Genomic DNA, 20076 nt, shown 5'->3' on the forward strand with positions numbered 1-20076 from the left:
ACATACTTATAATAGGTATTTAAAAATTGCATCTATGAGTTCCATAGTCTTTGTCATCTCCACATCTCTTTTTAAGGACTAATTTTCCTCCTGGTTTGGAGTCATGGAGCATTTAGTAATATATTTAATTTCTAAACATTTGGGGATTTTCTTGGTGTCTTACTCTAATTGATTTCTAATTTAATACTTTTGTGGTCATAGAAGATACTTGGGATGATTTTATCCTCTTAAATTTCTATAGCCATTCATGTCTGTCTTTGACTGTTTCATTTGCATTTGAGATCTGCAGTTGTTAAATGGAGTGTCCTATAAATGTCAATTAGATCATGCTGGATGATAATATTTTTTATATCTTCCATATCCTTATGGGTTTTTTTTCCTTGTTCGATCAGTTGAGAGAGGGATATTAAAGTCTTCAACTATTATGGTCGATATCTATATATCAAATTTGGTTTGTCAAATTTGCCTTTTATATTTGGGAGTTTTGTTATTAGGTGTATATACATTTGGAATTGCTAGTTATGCTTGAATAAGTGTCTCTGTTTAGATTATGAATGGCCTCTCTTATATAATCTGGTAATTTTTGACTTGAATTTTCCTTTATCTGATGTAAATATTAGTTATGCTGGCTTTCTATATATCTTTCTATATATATATGCTGGCTATTTATATATCTTTTTCCTTTCTTATTTTAAACATGATCATGTTTTTATATTTAAATTGTATTTTTTATCAGCAACTGGTAGGGTTTTCCCTTTTCATGAGAGGGTATAGTAGGCAGAATAATGTTGTTCCCCCTCTGCCCCCTGCTACCTGCAAATCCCCAGGGCCTATGAATATGTTCCTTGACATGGTAAAAGTTACTGTGCAGATATGACTCAATTAAGGATATATGATGGGGATGTTATCTAGATAGGTCCAATGTTATCTCAAGGGTTCTTATCAGGGAAAGAAGGAGATTGGAGAGTCAGAGAAAGAGATGTGATGGTAGCAGAAATTGGGGTAATGTGGGACTATGAATCAAGAAATGTGGCCAACATTTAGAAATCAGAAAAGGCAAGAAAATAGATTATTTTCTGGAGCATCCAGAAGGCTAAGCCCTGCCAACACCATGATTTTCCACTTGAGACTTCTGATCTTATGAACTGTAAGAGAGTAAAAAAAAAAATTGTAATTTTAAGCCACTATTATAGGAATAGAAATAAACAGGGGCTTAAGTCTGTTTGCATTTAATGTACTTATTGCTATGATTGAATTTAAGTCTTGATGGTGGATTTTTAGATCTTGATAGTTGATTTCTGTACATTCTATCTGTTCTTTGTTCCATAGCTGCACCTTTCTTGTAGGCTTTTTGAGGGGAGATGGTAGAGATGAATCAATATATTTTAGAATTGTATTTTATCTCCTCTATTGTTTGTTTGTTTGTTTGTTTTTTGGTGTCTTTTTTGGCTACTTTTTAAGTGATTGCTCTAGTAATCACATTAAAAAAACTTAGTCTATGTTTTAAAAAAATAGTCCATTACTTCAGAAATTATTTAAGAATTTTTACAAAAGCATCCTGCTTGGGATTTTTCTTTGCTTCTCAGATCTTTTTTTTGTAGAATTTAATTTTGGAAAATTCTCAGCCTTTATCCCTTAATTTTTGGCTCTGTTTTTCTCTTCTAGGATTCAGGTTAAACGTATGCTCTATCACTTGATATTGTTCTATAGATCTTGGATGCCCTGTTACCATTTTATTGTTTATTGTTTTGTCTCTTTATATGTCAATTTGAATAATTTCTGATGATGTGTTTCCAAGTTCATTGATTCTTTGTCTAGTCTGATATTAAATTCATGATTTCATGCCAGAGCATGCTAGAAATTCATTTGGTTCTGTTTTATAGTTTTGGGTGGTATCAGTAAAAATGATGGAGTAAGTACCTCTGAAAATTCTCATAAAAAATAATGAAAATGGTCAGAATTAATTTTTTTCTCAGAACTCTGAAAATTAACCCAAGATTAGCAACAACTCAGGAGCATTTGTTTTAAAAATAAAACTGAGCTTTATGACTTTTTTTTTTTAATTGTCCTACTCCCATCTTCTTCTCCCTAGAAAGCAATAACCTTGAATAATAACTGTTGCAATCAAGGGTAAAAACCAGCAATCTGGCAACCACTGGGTGGGGCAGGAAAGGATTAGAGTCCTTCAAAGCCCCACTGCCAAAGAACTGTCATTATTTTTCCTATCTTTTGGTTTCCTGGAAGATCCTACTTGCCAGGATATCTTTATTTGACTGGACTCAGAGATTGTCCAATGAAAACAGCCTTTTCCCAGGGGCATTTGTCAAAAACAATCAGAGGCAAATGTTGAATATCACAGCAGCCTGAGGAGGTGGATAACAGTTTGGGCAAACAATAGGGTGATCCAAAAGCTTAAAAAGCTAGAGAATTCAATGTTTATAAGAGGCTCTGAAAAGCTCTGACATACTCCTGGGAATCAAAAAGGCCACATGTATGTATAGGGCTATACACAAAGAGATCTCAGAGAGATCCTCACCCAAATATATCACAATCAAACTGTCAAAAGCCAAAGTCAAAGGGAGAATCTTGACAGTAGCAAGAGAGAAGTAACTCTTCAAGGGATCCTTGATAAGATTAACAGACAATCAAATTAATAACAGAGGTCAAATACTGTCTATCTCTCTGTGGAAGTTCTCCATTTCTCCACATCCAGTGTGAAGATTCTTTAACATGTTAATCAGTTATTTTAAAGTCCCCCTCTGTTAATATCTGGGCCATTGCTGTATTTAGTTCTATTCAGTGTTTTCTCTTTATGGTAGATCGTTATTTTCTTGTTTATGTGTTTATGTTTAAATTTTTGATTTAAACATTTTGTGCAAACAAAAGGAAAACAGCGTGGGGCCTCTCCGGTGGCACAGTGTGTTGAGCATGGCAGCCTCTGCAGCCTCTGGTTGTGAGGCTGTCCGCAGCCTCTGCAGCACTGGTTCGATTCCCTGCCGGCCAGGGAGCAACCCATGTAGCGCAGCAGACCTCTCCTGCCTCACCCGCTGCTCCCCTCAGCAGTGTCTTTGGTCCATCTGCCTGTTCTGCTCCCCACTCTGTCTCTGGTGAATTCTCTCACCCTCCCATGCCTCTGGCCTGTACCCCAGTTCTTATATAAATAAATAAATCTTAAAAAATAAAAACAAAAACAGCAGACCCTGCAGTATGTATTTCTGCCCAAAGAAGGGCTTTCTTTTGTTTTATAAGACCGTTATTATGGGGGATGGGTCTCTTATAGTGGAATATAGTTTCTTTTGCCCCTTTTTAGCCAAGGTGATAATCTTTTTCTTTTAACAGGGACATGAATGGATTAATTAGTGTGAGTTACCTATTACTAAATAACAAAGCACAAAACTTAGTGGTTCAAAACAATAAACATTTATTTGTCTCGCTGCTTCTATGGGTCCTGGATCTGGTCTGGGCTTGGCTCGGTGCCTCTGCATAGGTCTCTCATGGTGCTGCCCTCAACGTGCTGCTGGCAGGGTGCTGCTGTGGTAGTGGTCTTATCTTGAGTGCTCAGCTCAAGGAGGATGCCGTCCAAGCTACCTCATGTGACTGCTGGCAGGATTTAATTCTTCCAGGACTGTTGGCTGGAGAATGCTCTCAGTACATGGGCATCTCAATAGAACAGCTCACAACGTGGGAGTTTGCATCATCTTGTAAATATGCAAGGGAGAGGGAGAGTGTGAGCAAGACAGAAATCACTCTCTTTTCCAATTGGAGAATGAAATCCTATTACTTGTGCCAGTTCTGTGTATTAGAAGAACATCACTAGGTGCAGCCCACACTTAAGGGGGTGAGTGCCAGGACGGTGGTCATTGGGGACCATCATAGAAGCTGACAACCACATATTTATTGTGATAACTGACATACTTAGACAATTTTATTTGTTTTTTTTTTTTTAGTTTACAACTTTTTCTTTACCTCCACTATTTCCCTCCAGCCCTCCCCTTTTCTCCTTAGGCCCACATCTCGCTCCCTTCCTCCACATCATCTTCATCTTAACTCTCCCCTGCCCTCCCCTCCCTCTAACTTGCCTTCTAACATCTAACCTCCTCCTCGTCCCCTCTTTTCCCTCCCTCTCTCTCTCCTCTACCCCCTCTTCCTCTGCTGTCCCATCCAAGCTGTTTTTCAGAAATAGCCACCTAGACCACGTGGGAGTCTGTCAGTTTATCTTCCTCATTCATAGTTTTCATCTCTGTCTTCTATTGCAACTTTCTGGCTCAGATCTCTGTTCTGCATTCCAGTTTGCTAATTGTCCCCTTCCTGCCTCAGGTCTTATCCATTTTATTTTGAAAAAACTAAAACTTATGAGATATTCTCCTGTTTGGGGGTTTGTCTGTTTCAGGTTAATAATTTCTTCTTTTAAAAATCAAACTCACTCATCATTTTGAATATATTAAAAATTCATTATCAGGGCCTCCCTGGTGGCACAAGGGGTTAAGACACAATCTATGAAGCAATCCACAGCCTCTGCAGCACGAGTTCTATCCCTGGCCAGGGAGCAACCCACATGACGTAGCAGACCTCTCCTGTCTTGCCCGCTGCTCCCCACAGCAGTGTATTTCAGTCGATCTGCCTGTTCTGTTCCCTGCTCTGTCTCTGGTGAGTCCTCTCATACCCCACCCTCTGGCCTGTACCCTAGATCTTATAAGCATAAATAAATAAATCTTTAAAAAAATTCATTATCAATTGGAAATTTGAACACTGGTTGAAATTTGATCATGCTATGAAAGTTAAAGGTTTTTTTGTGTGGGGGGGGTATGCAATGATACTATGGTTCTACTTAGGAAAATAAGTCCTTTTGGAGAAATATATTCACCTGCTCTAAGACTTTTGGGGATAGGAAGAGGCTGGGGCATGTAGGCAAAAAAATTACCTTTAGTTTATAATTTTTGTAGTGTAGTGATGGCTGTATGGGGTTTTACTATGTTGTTACAGCTTGTGTTTAAACTTTCACATAATAAAAAGTTTTAGAGACACTTCTGTCATAATGCCCTCAAAAATTAATTTAATCTGGAGTGAATTCACAATCCAGTTACTGATTGGAAGCATTACATTTCTTTACATATTTGGGATTTAATTTGCAGACTCATTTGCAGTAGAATGTTTGCCTTTGGTCTTATTTTGCTTTGCTTTGTTGTCGCCTCCATTTTCTACAGACCTCTTTTTCCTGCTGAGCATTTTGTGGTTGCGTCCACCTGCACCCAGGGGTAGGGCTAGGGTGACTGTGGCCTTCTAAGGCCTCTCTCCACAGTGGTCCTGGTGGTGCTGTGGAGCTGGGGCCTGAGCCTGAGCTTGGTTCAACTGTCTCCTTGGGACCAGATCTGCGGCCTCTGGGCCGAACTGAGGGCAAGGCAAAATGAAGCCAAAGCCCCACCTGCGAGTCTTCAGGAATTTTTTATGGCAGCTTCCTATTCCAGAAGCCCCAGGCTCGTGCCGTAGTCCCCGCCTCTGCAGAGCAGGGTTTGTTCCAGCTACTTCTGCTTGCCACTCAGCAGGCCTGTTGCTTTGCATTTCTGTTCTGTTGGACATTTTAATCTTGTTTTTGAACCTGGCATGTCTTTGGTCTACTGTTCTTATATTTTATCTGCCCTTGCTATGTGCTTGGAGCAGAGTAGATGCATCCAAGTGTGAACTCACTCTGCTGTCTTGACTAGAGGAAGTCCTTGACTAAATCACTAAAGATTCCTTTCAATTCCCTATTCAAAGACTATAATCCGCCGACTAGATCTTCATAATGGTGATATTTTACCTTTCTATTGGAGGCAGGATACTTCATTCAGTATTTTTCCTCAGAAGACTGGCTGGGAAATCTCCTTAGAGAAAATAGCAACCTGCTACCCCACCAGTTATTCTGTCTCTGGTCTCCTCAGCACGTATCACTTTGAAATTATCTTATTTATCTGTACACACGTTGGTCTCTCCCACTGGGATCTAAGCTCCATGAGAACAGAAACTTTCTCTCTCATTTCCCTTTTGTATCCCAAGCCCTTTACCATAGTGCCTGTGGCATGCTGGACGCTCAGTAATGTTCTGATAAATTGCCGAATCAGTCATGGAAACCTGCCTGTGCGTCCTAACTCCACAGTCGTGCTGTGAGACGCGGCCTCCTGTGGGTGATGAGGCAGCTGTGTGGCGTGGCCAGTGTTCCTGAAACCCGTCTCCATCCATCAAAATCGAGTCACCCCGTGTCAGTTCTGGGCCTGTCCCAGCACCCCGGCATTTGTATTGCATTCATTTTCTACAACTCTTTCCTGTGTCACCTCCTGTCCATTGTCAGCTATTGGATTTCATTATAAATCTCAGAGATGAACAGAGAGAGGTGCAGCCTGTTAATGGGTGGAGCAGAGGCAATGAGCTAGCTGGCTTGCTGGCTCACGGTGGTGGAGGCCCAGGCTCTGGGGTGTGCGGGAGTTAGGCAAGGCCCTTCCTCTCAGGAGCTTCCATTCCAGTGGGCGAGACAGCCACATAGCTCTCTAAACAGTTAATCACTTCCTTACTTAGTTGTGTTGCAAATTGACGTGACTATAAAAGGAGGCCTCCACAGAGTGAGTGTGTGTGTGTGTGCGCGCGTGTGTGTATGTGCAGTCTCTCTGTGGTCTGAGGAAGCCATATGGTTGAGAGCTTTTCCCGGGGCCTCAGCTCTGCATCCCATTCCTGGCCTAGACGTGTGTGCTGGCACAGGCCCAGGAACCATGGGCGGAGAATTTCTGGAGCCTTTGCCCAGTGGAGACATCCTGATGTGCCGGCCGGCTGCTGGGTGGACACGTGGAAGAGCCTCCTGGTCTGCTGTCCCACTGACCCCTAATGAATGACAACTGAAGAGCCTCATCGCAATTTTGTTTTCAGATGTCATCTTCTTGCTTGGCTGGGACTGTTGGCCTGAAAACGGCAGGTTGGGAGCCCTGGAGATATTCCTGTACTGGCCGCTTCCTTGTACCAGACCAGCTTCTTTCTCTGATTGCACAGGGATAGTTAGTGCTTAAGTGCTGGCTGCTGACAGCCCAGGGCAGATTAGCCAGCCACGCTTGCATTCCTGGGACACTGCCTCAGCAGCATGCTTTGAAAAATCCTGTGAGAAATCCCCAGCATTCAGTCTCACTGTTTGTATTTAGCTTTTCTGAAGTGTTGGCATGCCACAGGCATTCCAGAAGCCTTCTTGGCATTTTAGATATTGTACAGCTGCCTTAGGAGCCAAGTTACTTTTCCCTGTTCTAGAGGTAAGAGGAAAATCCACAGAAATGGACAGCAGCTTGTTCAGATTTCCAGCCACTCATGGTCAGGTCACTGTGAGAAGTCCAGTCTTCAGTGGTCAGCCTGTCACCAAGTCCCTGGTTCCTGTGTCCCTGGGAGCAGTGTGGTCCTCGAAACATGACCCTTTGCTCGTGCGTTGTCTTGTGGTCAGCATCTCCTGACCCCCTCCTGTGGCTTCAGAAAGGTCTCATGTCAGGGGTAGTAGCATTGCTTAGGAAACGGGCTTTCAAATACATCAGTTCCTGGTATTTTTGAACAGCTCAAACCTGAGTGCTGACACCATGGTGTGGTTTGAAGGAAGAGGCTCAGGATTGGAGTCACGCGACTTAGGTTCAACCTCAGTCCTTGACCAGCTTGGTACTCGTGCAAATTAAGTGATGCAGGGAGCCTGGAACAGTGCCTGACACACTTGACTCTTTGCGCAGGTATGGAGAGTGAGCAGGTGGAGCTGTTTCTCCCCACCAGCACCAGACCAGCCCCTGACATTCTCAGACCCCTGGGCAGAGGCGAGACCTTGTCCCAGAACTTCTCTAAGAAACTCTGGGGACATAGGTACCCCAGCAAGGAGGATATATGTTCCTGCTTCACGATGATGGAGGTGTTCCTTTGTGGTGGCCTACCGTGACCCTGCCCATTTCTGTTGGGGTTCCTTTTACCTGCATAGTCCTGTGGGGGGGGGTACAGGAGCCGGCACTTCTGTTTCAGGTTTATACATTATACTTGAATAAGCTGGAACTCAGTGGAGTTAGGGAATTGTTCATGGTAACCCAACTGGATATGGGGTAGGGGTGTTCGACCCCAATCTGCTGGCTCCAGGTTGATTGCCCTGGGTAGCCACACCCCCCCCCCCCAACTAACAGCTGGGGAGAGTCTTTGGCCGTCTGTGCCACCACTTCTTTTATTCCCCATCAGGTGGGCGAGTGAGCAGCTAACATCTAGCTCTAGGATTCTAGGCTTCTGTAACTGCATTCATGGGTGGAAGGCTCGCCTTTCATATCCCTGATCCTGACCCTGGGGCAGGGAGTTTGCCTCACCGGCAGGGCCTTTGGACAGCCCTGCCTTTTACGGCTCTGAGTGTGTGTTGGCGGTATAGGGCGGTACCAGGTGTGAGGGCTCCATGGCTGGCAGACAGCTCTGGCCCCTAAGCAGTGCAGCTTCCCGGCTAGACCCTGCATCTGCTGAGGTTCAAAGCTGGCAGCTGTGAGCTTTGGAACAGTCTCTTAGCCCCTTCATTGCCTCATCTATAATGTGGAGCCATAATCTCCCCACCTACATTTTATTGTAAGGATCAAATGAAAGAATCTTGGGGAAGCACTTGGACCAGGACTTGGCATACAATAAGCATTTAATAAATGTCAAGTGCTTATCCTCTGTGGTAGGGTTCCAGCAGTTATCTACCTGGAAGGCTCGGGGGGAGAATTATACACAAGACGTGTGGGCGATCTGGCACATCATAGGTTTTCAGTTCACGGTGGCTACTCTTTGCATTGTTAACGTTGCCGTGAGCAGAAAGCATCTGTCCCGCTCTCCCTGCAGCGCCTGCCCGCCCAGCACCCGCCGCTCATAGGCTTTGTTCTCTTCCAACTAGGCCAGGGAGCTGGAGAACCGGGAGGCAGAGCTGAAACGCCGTGAAACCATCTTTAAGGAGCAGCTGGGGTGCATTGAGAAGAAGGTAAGGCGGAGCCACCTGACCACAGTCCACCAAGGTGGGGGGAGAGGAGCCCATGGCCAAGGTGCCCCTGCCCCCCGCTGCCAGTCCCCCTGCAGCACGCCCTCCCTCCCTCCCTCCCTACTGCAAGCACCACGCCCCCAACCTCTCAACAAGTTGCATTCACAGACATAATTGGTTTTTAATTGGCCGCTTTCTGTTGAATGCTGCTGGCTCTGTTCTAGTTCAGTTTTACCAAGCATTCACTTTCACCACAGGGCGGTGCTGAGACCCAGTCTACCTTTCTCACTATAGTTAAGCTGCATTGGATAAAAATAATAATAACGTGAAGTCTTGCTGTACAAATATATTAAAGTTGTATTATTGATTTTTCTCCTGGGACTCGGGAGATCAGAGGGCACGGTGGCTACACACTCCACTTTCCTGAGGATAAGCCTTTGAAATGAATGAGATTCTAAGACACATCACCATTCCCTCTTTGTTTTTTGTGTTTAAGCCTACAAAGACTCTTGGAAACTCATTTGGTAACTTGCTTACTTGGGGGGGGGGCACTTAATTTGTTGGTCATGACAGATTTTTCAAGGAAATAGCTAAAAACATGGGAGGGGATGGTTGGGAGGTTAAAAAAAAATGTTCTCCCTCATGCTTGACACAGCATGCCAGGCAGCCTGAGCCATCAGCTTATTGCAGGCAAATCTTTGAGAATCGTTTGTCACGGTTTGAAGCTTTGAAATTGACAGTTTGCTTGAGGGGCTTGATTTCCATAGGGGCTTTCTCCTGAGGCAAGCCACACCGGAGTCTGGCAGAAACGTGGATTTCTGGGTTTCCAGGCAGGGGAACAGGCGTGAGGTTCCTCCCTGCTTGGTGGACACCCGTGTGTGCACCCCCAGAGGCTGTTTCAGGGTGGCCAGAATTGCAAGGTGAACACAAAGCGCTGCTGGCGAGAGCCTCGCAGTTCATGAGGTCAGCAGTGCACCCCGGCTGCTGACAGAGGCAGAGCTTCCTGCAACAGTCGCCTGCCCAGGTGGACTCTAGCTTGTCATGACAAGGACTGTGATGTGAGATCCTGGAAAGGGTAAGAAAACTGCCACCAGCCACAGCTCTAATGATTACAGTCGCCCATATGTTCGTAAGCACGGAGTTGCTGTTGTTGTGATGGGTGTAATTCTGCTGTCTCCTGCTGTGCGCCTCTTGCCTCTCCCTCCTGGGCTTGGTTCTAGAAGCATGCGTGCTGGTGTCTGTTTTGGGGTGGAAGGGAAGTAACCTCGACATTTCTGCTTCTCTAATTTCTGTTTTCCCCTTGTCTGCTCTCACCTCTACTCTAGTTCTCCTTCAAACCGATTCTCAGCTTTGCTGAAGGAAAGGAAATTCTCCTGGAGGAGTTCTTTCTTAGCTGTTCTTCCCCACTCATAATACAGTGAAATCCAAACTCCTTACATATGCAGATGTAGGGTTTTTTTGAAAAACAAAACAAGACATGCAGTTTACCTACATGATTGTGAATGGTTATTGAATGCTTCCAGAAGGAAGTGTAAAACATGATCTCCTTAAACACTGGTATTTTGCAAAAAAAAAAAAAAGAAGAAGAAGAAGAAGAAAGAAAGAAAAAAGAAAAGTAATCCAGCCTCTCAGGGACTGGAGATTTGTGAGGGAGGAGTAGGGCATGAGGGGCTGGAGAGAGGGGAGCAGAGAGGCATGAGACTTGATTGTATCAGTTTTGAAAAAAGGTTTTCGATCTTCTTTGTGGATAATTTTATTCCTGTAATGGCTGGGAGGATGGAAAACACAGCATCTGACAATCTTTTTTATTAGCTGTTGCTTTTATGTAATTCTGCTTTCATTTGTTGAATACTCTCAGACCTTGACATTTGCGGCGTCTGTAGACACAGCTTCAGGACCTTCCAATCATTAAGCTCCTTCCTTTTTTTTTCTTTTTCCCCTTTCCTTTCAAGTTTAAAAATTGATGGTGAAACCTGTTCAAGGGGAAACTTGGTACAGCTATTGACTCGCCCTCGACCACCCAAAATAGTTCATGTGGTCGTAGGCGGGAGGAGCCTGGGGTGGGGGAGGCAGAAGCCCCGCTGGCTCTTGGAGGTGCTGCTGTGTGACCCGGGCCTCGCCTGGACTCCGCTGCCCTTCTGCCCGTGGAAGCTGTTTCGGAGGCCGGCCCTTCGTGATGGGCAGGTAGGGAAAGCTTGCCCAGAATCCAGATTCCTTTTCAAGGGGGCAACTTCTTGACCCTTTTGTCCTGCAGTATTTAATTCTCTAGATGATTATTCTCAAGTGTAGAAATCATATTTTGTAGGGCTCCTATGCTTTCTAATCTTTCTGAGTAATTGTTCCTCACGCCTACTTGGCAAGATCTAAGCGAGGGGCATTTTTCTGTCTCAACACGGAAAGCAGTGGGCTGCTGGGATCCAGGGGCCTCTGAGTGTCTGATGGCCCCTGGAGACCTCCGCAGCCCTCCAGGCGTGGTGTCCACAGCACGCTGTGGAGCAGAGGGTAGCACAGGTTACAGTGGGCCTGGGCTCGGCTTCACTCTCTGCCCCCACCGCACCTCCTCACCCCTCGGTTTCTTCATCTATAAAATGGGGGTGCTGATGCCTTTGTCGGGGAGTTGAAGGCATCAGAGGTGGCCACATCTGCAGACGTGTTGGTGTAGGATCTCTGCCTGGCGAGCCCGGCTCGTGCCCAAGAGTGCAGCGTGCGGGTTCTTGCTCACGTCCCGCAATGCAGGGGAACGAACGCACGAGCGTGTGCTGAGGGGGCTGCTGCCCGGGACAGAGGGACCTCCTCTTCCAGCTTTTTCAGGTCCTGCCATGGCAGTACCAGTCAAGCAGATTCAGGGGGAGAGAGGGGCTCTGAGCAAAGCAGCATGGGGACCGTGGGCTGCTCCCATCTGGGCGCTGCTCCCGCGTCTGAAAGTGTTCGAGAACAAAGCCTTTTGCGTGTCAGATGGGTGGCCCAGGGAGGGGACACTCTACCTCCTGCGACTGTCAGCGTCGTGGCCGCTGTACCTCTGCCCACATCACCTGGTCTCCTGGCACCTTTCTTGGCCCTGCTTGGTGGGCTGCACCCACACCACACCTGGGTTCCGCTCTCAGGGCCTGAGGGTGACCTGTTCCCCAGCGGCCCAGCATTGCTTGCTTCTGGCAGAGGCCTCCATGCTGAGTGGCTCTGAGCTGACCCTGGACAGCCACTGAGGCACCCACTCTGGCTAGCCAAGAACTTGTTTTCTGCCCTTGATCTTGGAACCAAGCGGTATGGGGTGAGGGAGCAGTGGGCTTTGGAGCCCGGAGTTTTGGTGCTAGTTTTGCCCCAAGAACTTAATGACCATACAGCTCTGAGCAAGTTGATAAAATCCCATCCCCTCAGTTTCCTTATTTTTGAAGTGAGAATGTTCAGGCTAACCTGGGAGTTCTTTGGGGATGAGTGATTTGTGGTAGCAGCCAGCAGAGCCCCTGTCGTAGAAGTAGTCAGTCCTCCCTCGAAGTTCCCGGCCTCTCGGCCCTTCTTTAATAAATAGCCATTCATTAACTCCATGGTAATTTAATTCTGCTGAATGCCAGGCCCAGAGATGGTTCCGACGATTGCGATTCCTGCCTCGTGAGACTGTTCGGGAGGGGAGGGAGATGTTGAGGATTAGGATACCAGATGGGAGAGCTGGCTTCCTGTGACCTGGGAGGACCTGCCAGCTCTTTTGAAATGGTCTCACTTTTTCCAAAGTTAGCCGCTGTAAAGTGGAGAGGGCGTTTTCCAGGTCTAGTTTCAGTTGACCGAGGCTGGGAGAAAGGGAGGAACTCGGAAATGTGTGTGTTCTTCCCAGATTTCAGGCTTTTTCCACAGAATGTAATAAATCTGCCTTCCTGCCCCTGCCCTCTGGGGACACATGCCACCCCCAACTCTAAGCCCTGAACACTCAGCCCTGTCTCCACATTCTCTCTCGGTGCTGTTGCTGCTCGGGCTCACTTCTCTAAGGAACAACTGTCATGAGACCCTTCAAGCCTGCAGCCTCTTCAGCGATGGCGTCAGGCAGCCCCTGCCTCGTGTCCCTGGGAGTGTCAGCCAGTCTGCTCAGGAAGGCAGGAGCTGTTCCAGGTATTCGGAGGAAGAAGAGTTAACTATGGTGGTGACACTTTGCAGGAGAAGATGGCCCACTGGCCAGGAGAGTATGAAAGGGAAGGGAAGTGCAGTTATACCCCCCAGGCAATACCACCGTGTACCTCAGAGATGGCCGAGGCGGGGTAAATGGATCCCAAGTGCGGGCAAGGCAGTGGTTTAACCAGGCTCTCAGATGCTGCGGGGGTGGGGGGTGAAGGGGGCTGCAAATTGGCAAAAACACCTTGGGAAGCTGGTATCTAGTGTCTGTTAAAGCCGAGCATAGGCATAGCCTGTGACCCGCCCTACTGTACCTGACAGAAATGGGGCCCTTGCTTCACCAGGAGAAATGCCACCGTGTGTTGCTTGCAGCAGTGTCCAGAACAGCCCCCAGCCTTCAGCAGGTGGAAGGCCTGCCTGGTGGTCATCACAGTGGAGATCTGCACTGGCAGGAGGCCAGTAGTGTGGGAGACTCTCACCGACAGAACCCTAGGCAAAAGGGCCAGACCTTGCAGAGTCCTCACCCTCTGGCGGCCCATCTCTGATGTCGGAGCAGAGCGAGACTCATCTGCGGAAGGAGAAAGCAAAGTAATGGTTTCCCTTTGGGGGAGTAGTGATGAAGGGGACATGCAGGGGCTTGGGGGCCCCACTCGTGGTGAGAATTCATAGCTGTCAGGTTGTTATACTTAATGGCAAGTTGAGCGTCGCCAAGGGACCGCCGCACTCTCTCTGGCACCGTGTCCCTGTCAATCACGTGTCTGGCACCTGCTGTCGGCATCTGAGACTGCCCCCGCCTCCAGACTGTGAGGGCCTGAGAGCTCAAAGCCCTCACTGTTCTGATTCGCAGGGTGACTCATCTCCAAGACCAGGAAACAGTGTCACCTAGAATAGGTGCTCAGTAGATGTTTGCAGGAGTCTAGAAAGGAAAGTGAGTAGACATGGCAGGAAGCACTGGGGGTTCCGGGAGCGGGGGGGGGCTTTTGCCCAAACAAAGTCTCATGGTGGAAGCTGTGTTGGGCAATGAGCAGGATGCAGCAGGCCGTGTGAGGGGCAGGACATGGAGCGGGCGGGGCGTCTGCGTGGAGACAGTCGGGGAGTCTAAGTGACGGGGCAGGATGGGGAATGTTGGTGAAAATGTAAAAATAGGTTGGGGTCAAACTGTGACGGCCTTGGGTGACCACTTCACGAGAGTGGCCTTCCTTCCGGATAATGTTGGCAGCTTCTGAAGGACTAAATTGGGAGTTGAGGTTGAGTGTCCAGAAGAATAATGGTGCCACTAAGAGAAAGAAAAGTTCAAGGGAGCCCTTGTGCTTGGGGAAGACACGCACCTGTGAGGTGGGGACGGCCAGATGATCAAGTTCTGTGTCCCACAAGGTGAATGCCACACAATTTGATGAGCCTGTGCGTGTGCCAGGCGCTTTGATAGCAGTTACCACGAATCCTTGCAGCAGGCCTGCGAAGTGGGTTATGTTTTTCGTCTCGTCTCACAGATGAAGAAACTGGGAGTCGGGTTAAAGGAGATGCCAGAAGCCATGCAGCCGATCGATGACGCCAGAGCCCCAGAGTGCTTTCCGCCACGGCACGCTGCCTCCAGAGCCGGCTCTGGAAGAGAAGTTGGAGAGAAGGCCATCAACAGTGCCAAGCCCTGCAGATCCGAGAGCACAGGGGCTGGGAAGCGGCTACTTGCGGGTGTTAGAAGGACACATAAGTCACGTTGAGGAGCCTTTTCAGGATGGTAGTGGGGAATGAAGCTGGCTTACCTGTAGATTCAGGGGCTGCAGTGAAGGTGGGAGAGTAGGAAAGGAGCATAGACGCGCTTTTCAGCAGCTCAGTCAAAAGTAGTTGAAGAGGGAACGTCTTAAGATAATTCATGGGAGGAGGAGACTCAGAGTGTGGGGGCGGCATGTCCAGGAGAAACCAGGTCCCAGGGCCATGGGACTGTTGCCTTCACCAGGAGGAACAATGTTCTGAGAGTCGCCCTGGACTGGGAAGGTGGAGTGGGTTTCTAGTCTCCTGGTGAGCGAGGACTATGTTGTGCTGGGAGAACCACTCTGGCTGGCCAGCCGGCATTTCTACTGAGTGTGGAGGGGCTCGCTTTGTGTCAGGCCTGCAGTCGGAAGTAGAGAATCAGAGAGGACTCTACGTGCTGGATCCAAGACAGGAGGCAGACACCCTCCTGGTGTGCACGCCTGCAGAGAGAAGCTGCCAGAGCAACAGGAATTTGGAGGAAACAGGTAATAGTAACCTGAAAAAGAGTTCAGCAAGACATTGGCCTGAGGGGGGAAGGCGCTGCCTCCTGATCATCATGGGAGCTGCTCTCTCCTTGCTGAGCTGGCCGGTCTGAGTCCAGAAGACCTCTGGGGATTACTGAGTCCAGAAGTTCTTCATCAGGTGTGCTAAAAGATACCCACACGCCAGTGACCCCAGTATTACCACTTTTTTGGCAGTGGTACCAGCATAAAAATGACCATTTTGTATGTTTTCAACAGTGCATTGGAAATGAGAAGTGAAAGAGCATGTTGCTTAGAGATTTAGGAAGGTCTTTCTTAGCAAGAATCGGCCTTTTATACCTGTGCTGGTGGGACCTAGGTCCTTTGATAAGGGTGATCAGTGAGACAGGAAGATACAAAGACAGAGAGAACCATTGATCCAATCCACTTCTTCTCACAGATAAGAAGACGGCCCCAAGGCAGGTGAGTGGTTGGAGAATCACTTGGTATAACAGTAAGCCCTGAGTTTTTAGATCTAGAGGCACCTGGGTTTGAAATACAACTTCACCACTTACTGGCTTTATAGGCATGATCAAGTCACTTAAGCCCTTGAGCTTTGGGAGTCTTCATCTTTACAAGGGGGACAGTAGTAATTACCTTTTCAAGATAATAAAGGACATAACATAGAAGCTAGTCTACTGTATGATATTGTCGTATAAAAGTAGCTGCCGCCACTATCACCAGCCAGCTCGAACAATGTAACTGATGTTGCTCCTGTCCCCACGGGTCACACAGCTACTTAATAGAATAGCCAGGACTCTAATTCCTTGCATCTCTGTCCAGTAATCTTGGGTTTTCCACTATAGGTGAGAATAGTGGTTATCACAGGCTCTGAATTTAGATTTTTTTTTTAATAGAGGCATGTTTTTATTTATTTGTTTGTTTGTTTGTTTGTTTTGTTTATACATGCACTGGGTACAGTCAGAAGCGCGGGAGGGTGAGAGAATTCACCAGAGCCAGAGCGGGGAGCAGAGCAGGCAGAGGACCGAAGTACACTGCTGAGGGGAGCAGCGGGCGGCAGGAGAGGTCTGCGCGCCATGTGGGACCCTCCTCTGGTGTCCGGGGAGCAGCCGGGGATCGAACCTGCGCCGCAGAGGCCACGGGCAGCTTCGCAACCCAGCGCTCAACCACTGCGCCACCGGGGAGGCCCTGAATTTAGATTATTTTAAAGCTTAGTCATCACTGCCTCCATTGCCACCTCCATCACCTCTTCCACTCTCCCTGCCTCTCTCCTCACCTCCACCCTCACTATCATACCCTCCCATCATCACCACACTTTCTACCTGCACCATCTTCAATACCACCCCTCACCTCCACCTCCCTCACCATCCCCACCCCTCCACCTCCCTCATCATCACCCTCACCCCACCACCATCTCCATCATCACCTCTACCACCTCCACCTCACCTTCCCACCTAACCAGCATCTGCTCTGTGCATTGCTTCTGGAACGCTTGCTAAAGATGTTTCTGTAGTTCACAGGCTCATCTCATACTTTGTAGAAATCCTCTTGTTTATCTGACCACCTTTGGGTGAGGAGGGAGCAGAGACACCCCGACCTATTGCACGTACAGTATCTCTATTGCACGTTTGGAGAAGGCGATGGCTTTTTCAGCTTTGTGGCCAGGCCTTTCTGGGACCCTGCTGAGCTGGTGGTGCACACCTGGCTGTGTGCTAAGTTCTGTCACTTAGGTTTTATGAGGGAGAAGGGGGAGGGCTGTTCATCACAAAGTGAGGACACCCGGAGAGGTTGAGGGATGGCCTTTACACTTAGGTGCAAGCTTTAGACAGGCTTTTGAGCCTATGTCTATAAAATAGGAAATAGGAAGTGTTCCTGTCTGTCGGGCCGTGCTGAGAATTAAATGTTTTGATACAACTGCTTGGTCAACTTTCCTCTCTGTCTCCAGAGCTGGCTTCCTCGGTGCCCCTAGATAGCATTTGCTGAGTGCCCCGCGCAAGCACAGGTCAAGCCCCTCATGCTCACTGCCTCCTTCAACCTTCACCTTCACAATGATCCGGAGGGCGGGAGGAGCAGATGATGGTGCTGGGTGCATCCTGAGCCCAGGACATTCTCCTTCCTTACATCCTCATGTCAGTCCTCTGTGGGGGGCCATTTCCATCCCCGCTACAGATAAAGAAACAGACTTGAAAATTGGCATGTGAGTGATCTGAGACCTTAGGGTGCAGTCAGGGTGTGCTGCCCACCTGGCCGGCCTGCCGGGGAGCGTGTGTGTGTGTGTGTGTGTGTGTGTGTGTGTGTGTGTGTGTGTGCATTGGCTGGCCTGCTGGTCGCTCGCTCCAGTATTGTCTGCATTACAGTGACCTTACTCTAACGGAATTTACTCGAAGTAGGACAGTATAGTAGTACAGTGGACCTCCCTGTCCCTGACCTCCAGACTCAACAGTTTCTCCACATTTGCTCAGATCTATCCCTTTTTTCTCTTTTGTTCTCTGCTTAAGTATGTTAGAACAAATCCTAGGGACCATGACATTTCCCCTACATACTTCAGTGTGCGTCCCTGAAAGGCATGGACATTTTCTTACATGGCTCCAGTGTTGTTCTCTTGCTTCAGACATTTAACATTGATTTCCCCCAAAATATCTTTTCCCAGAGCTGGTGTTTATTTCTGGTGTAAGTGAGAGTCCCCTGGAGCCACACCTGGCAGGTGGCTTTTAGGCTGTCAGGTCTCTCCTCACCCTGCCCCTCCTTTGCATGCCAACCACCTGTTGAAGAAGCCCCTTTGGTTCTTGTTCCCTATCCCTTCACTGCGCTGAACCTGGCCCAGAGATGGGTAAATGCCATGGGGCAGCCCTCCTGTGTACCTTGGTAGGAGAGGTGACATTATCGTGCAACGCCAGGGGCTAATCTCAATGGTTGAGTTGCTGTTCTCTGCTGCTGATTTATGCCATTCCCTCCATTATTGTTGCCAGGGTCCTTTTAAGCATGGGCTCAATCAGGAACTGCTCTTGAAGTGGTTTCTGTGCCATTCCTGGCAGCAGCTGTATTAACATGCAGCGTTCCCTGCTCTGGGGCTACTGTCTGTTGGTTTTCCCCCAGCACATTAAGTCTCCTAAATAGGCACTTACAGGTTGGAGAGCCAGAAGTGCCTGTCTGTCATGTGTGCAGGTTACCACCTATCCTGCTGGAAAAAAACCCAGTTAAACAAATAATTTTAATTAAATAGATACTCCATGGCCTCTCTGTCTCCATCCCTCCCAGCTCTTCCTGCCCAGCCTCCATCAGCTCCATTTGCCTTGGGGAATTCCCTTGGGCATTTCCTTCAGCCCTCCCCCCTGGTGGTGGTGGGATATGAAAAGGGAATTGGAGGTGTCCCTCTGCCCGCTCCCTGCTGGTGCTCTGCCCCCCCACCCCCTTCGCCAGTGAGCACGTCCTGTCCCTGTCGTTGAGCTGATAGCTCCTTTTCTTCCTTTGTTCACCTCCACAACGGTGGCCCCTGTGCATCCTCTTCTTGAAATGGTGCCATCACTTCCCTATTGGGGTCCATTTTGCCCGACCCTCCACGTATGAACTGGCATTCACTGTTGCAAGAGATCTGCTTTCTAAGACCTTCAATGGCTCCCCATGCTCAGGAAGAAGCCTGGATTCCTCAGCCTGGCCTGCAGGGCTGTGTGTGTCCAGCTCATCTCCAGCCACACCCAGCCTGCCTTGCAGCTGCACCACTCTCCCCAGACATATGGTCGACCTGAAGGTCTTTTCCGGCTGCTCCCCGCCGGTTCTCTGTGCAGCCTGCCCCATCTTCCAGCTCACTGTTGGCCCCTGGGAGAGCTCCGTGCCTGGTGGGCTCCTGATAAGCAGTAGGGCAAGGGGATCAGGCAGCTGACGGCGTGGAGCAGCCTGCAGCAGTGTCTGCTCTGGGTGCCTGGAGGTGGATGGGCTTGTTCCCTGAGGGCAACTCCTGTCGCCAGCAGGGGAGCCAGGACCTCTTAGGCCTAAAATCTCTGCCCGTGTGTGATTTCTTGGTAATTACCCAGCCATGGGGCAGCAATGCTTTTTTAAAGATTGCTCATAATTGATAAGTAATACCTGTTCACAGTGAAAAAAAAAAATTGCAGCTAAGCTCAAAGAATGAAATGAAACTAGTCAGACCAGCCTCCACCTACAGCGGTCACCCTTGCTAACACCTTTGTGGACACTGCACAGACTTGCTTCTCTTAGGTGATGCTGGTCTTGTTAGAATATTTGCAAAAATGGGGTCCTAATCGTGCATACTATTAGGTAATCCTTTCAAAACTCAAGTCTATCATGAGCCTTATTTCCACAACAAATCTGAATTAGTCCAATGCTAATCCTTCTTATTAACGTATATAACCTGTACCACTGGTTCCCTATCATGACTCCGTTGAGTTGCTTTAGGCTTTTCCTATTAGAAGGAAACGGGGTTCAAAAGAATGCAAAGTGCGCTCTCCCGCTCACAGAGTGCGTGTTGGTGCATGTCCAGCCTTCCCTGTGACGTCAGCCCTGCTTGTGTGCCAAGCCCAGGCAGGGCTTGTGTGTACAGGCGGGGTCATAGTTTATGTTGTTCCCTGATCACACCTTGCACCTGACGGTACATCTGGACAGCTTTGTTCCACGTTCTCTTTGAACATCGGATCGACCTCATTCCTTTGAGTGACTGCGTAGTGGAGATTTTTATGATTTCCTTCACCAGGTTCCTCAATTAATTTTAATGGATACATCCAGATTTCTCTTTAGAAATATATTCCAACACAAAGGGCTCAT

At 48.1% G+C, this 20076-nt stretch overlaps 1 protein-coding gene across 1 annotated transcript in view; it reads left to right on the top strand.

Annotated features, from left to right (window-relative positions):
* Positions 1-20076, top strand: part of CHCHD6 (coiled-coil-helix-coiled-coil-helix domain containing 6) — a 205261-nt gene that overhangs the window by 107187 nt on the left and 77998 nt on the right. Inside the window, exon 5 of the mRNA XM_084246432.1 lies at positions 8888-8971. Within this exon, the coding sequence (XP_084102558.1) occupies positions 8888-8971 (84 nt within the window). The remainder of the gene's footprint in view (positions 1-8887; positions 8972-20076) is intronic.

This window comes from Talpa europaea (assembly GCF_964194135.1).
Source record: "Talpa europaea genome assembly, chromosome: 11".
NCBI classification, from domain to species: domain Eukaryota; kingdom Metazoa; phylum Chordata; class Mammalia; order Eulipotyphla; family Talpidae; genus Talpa; species Talpa europaea.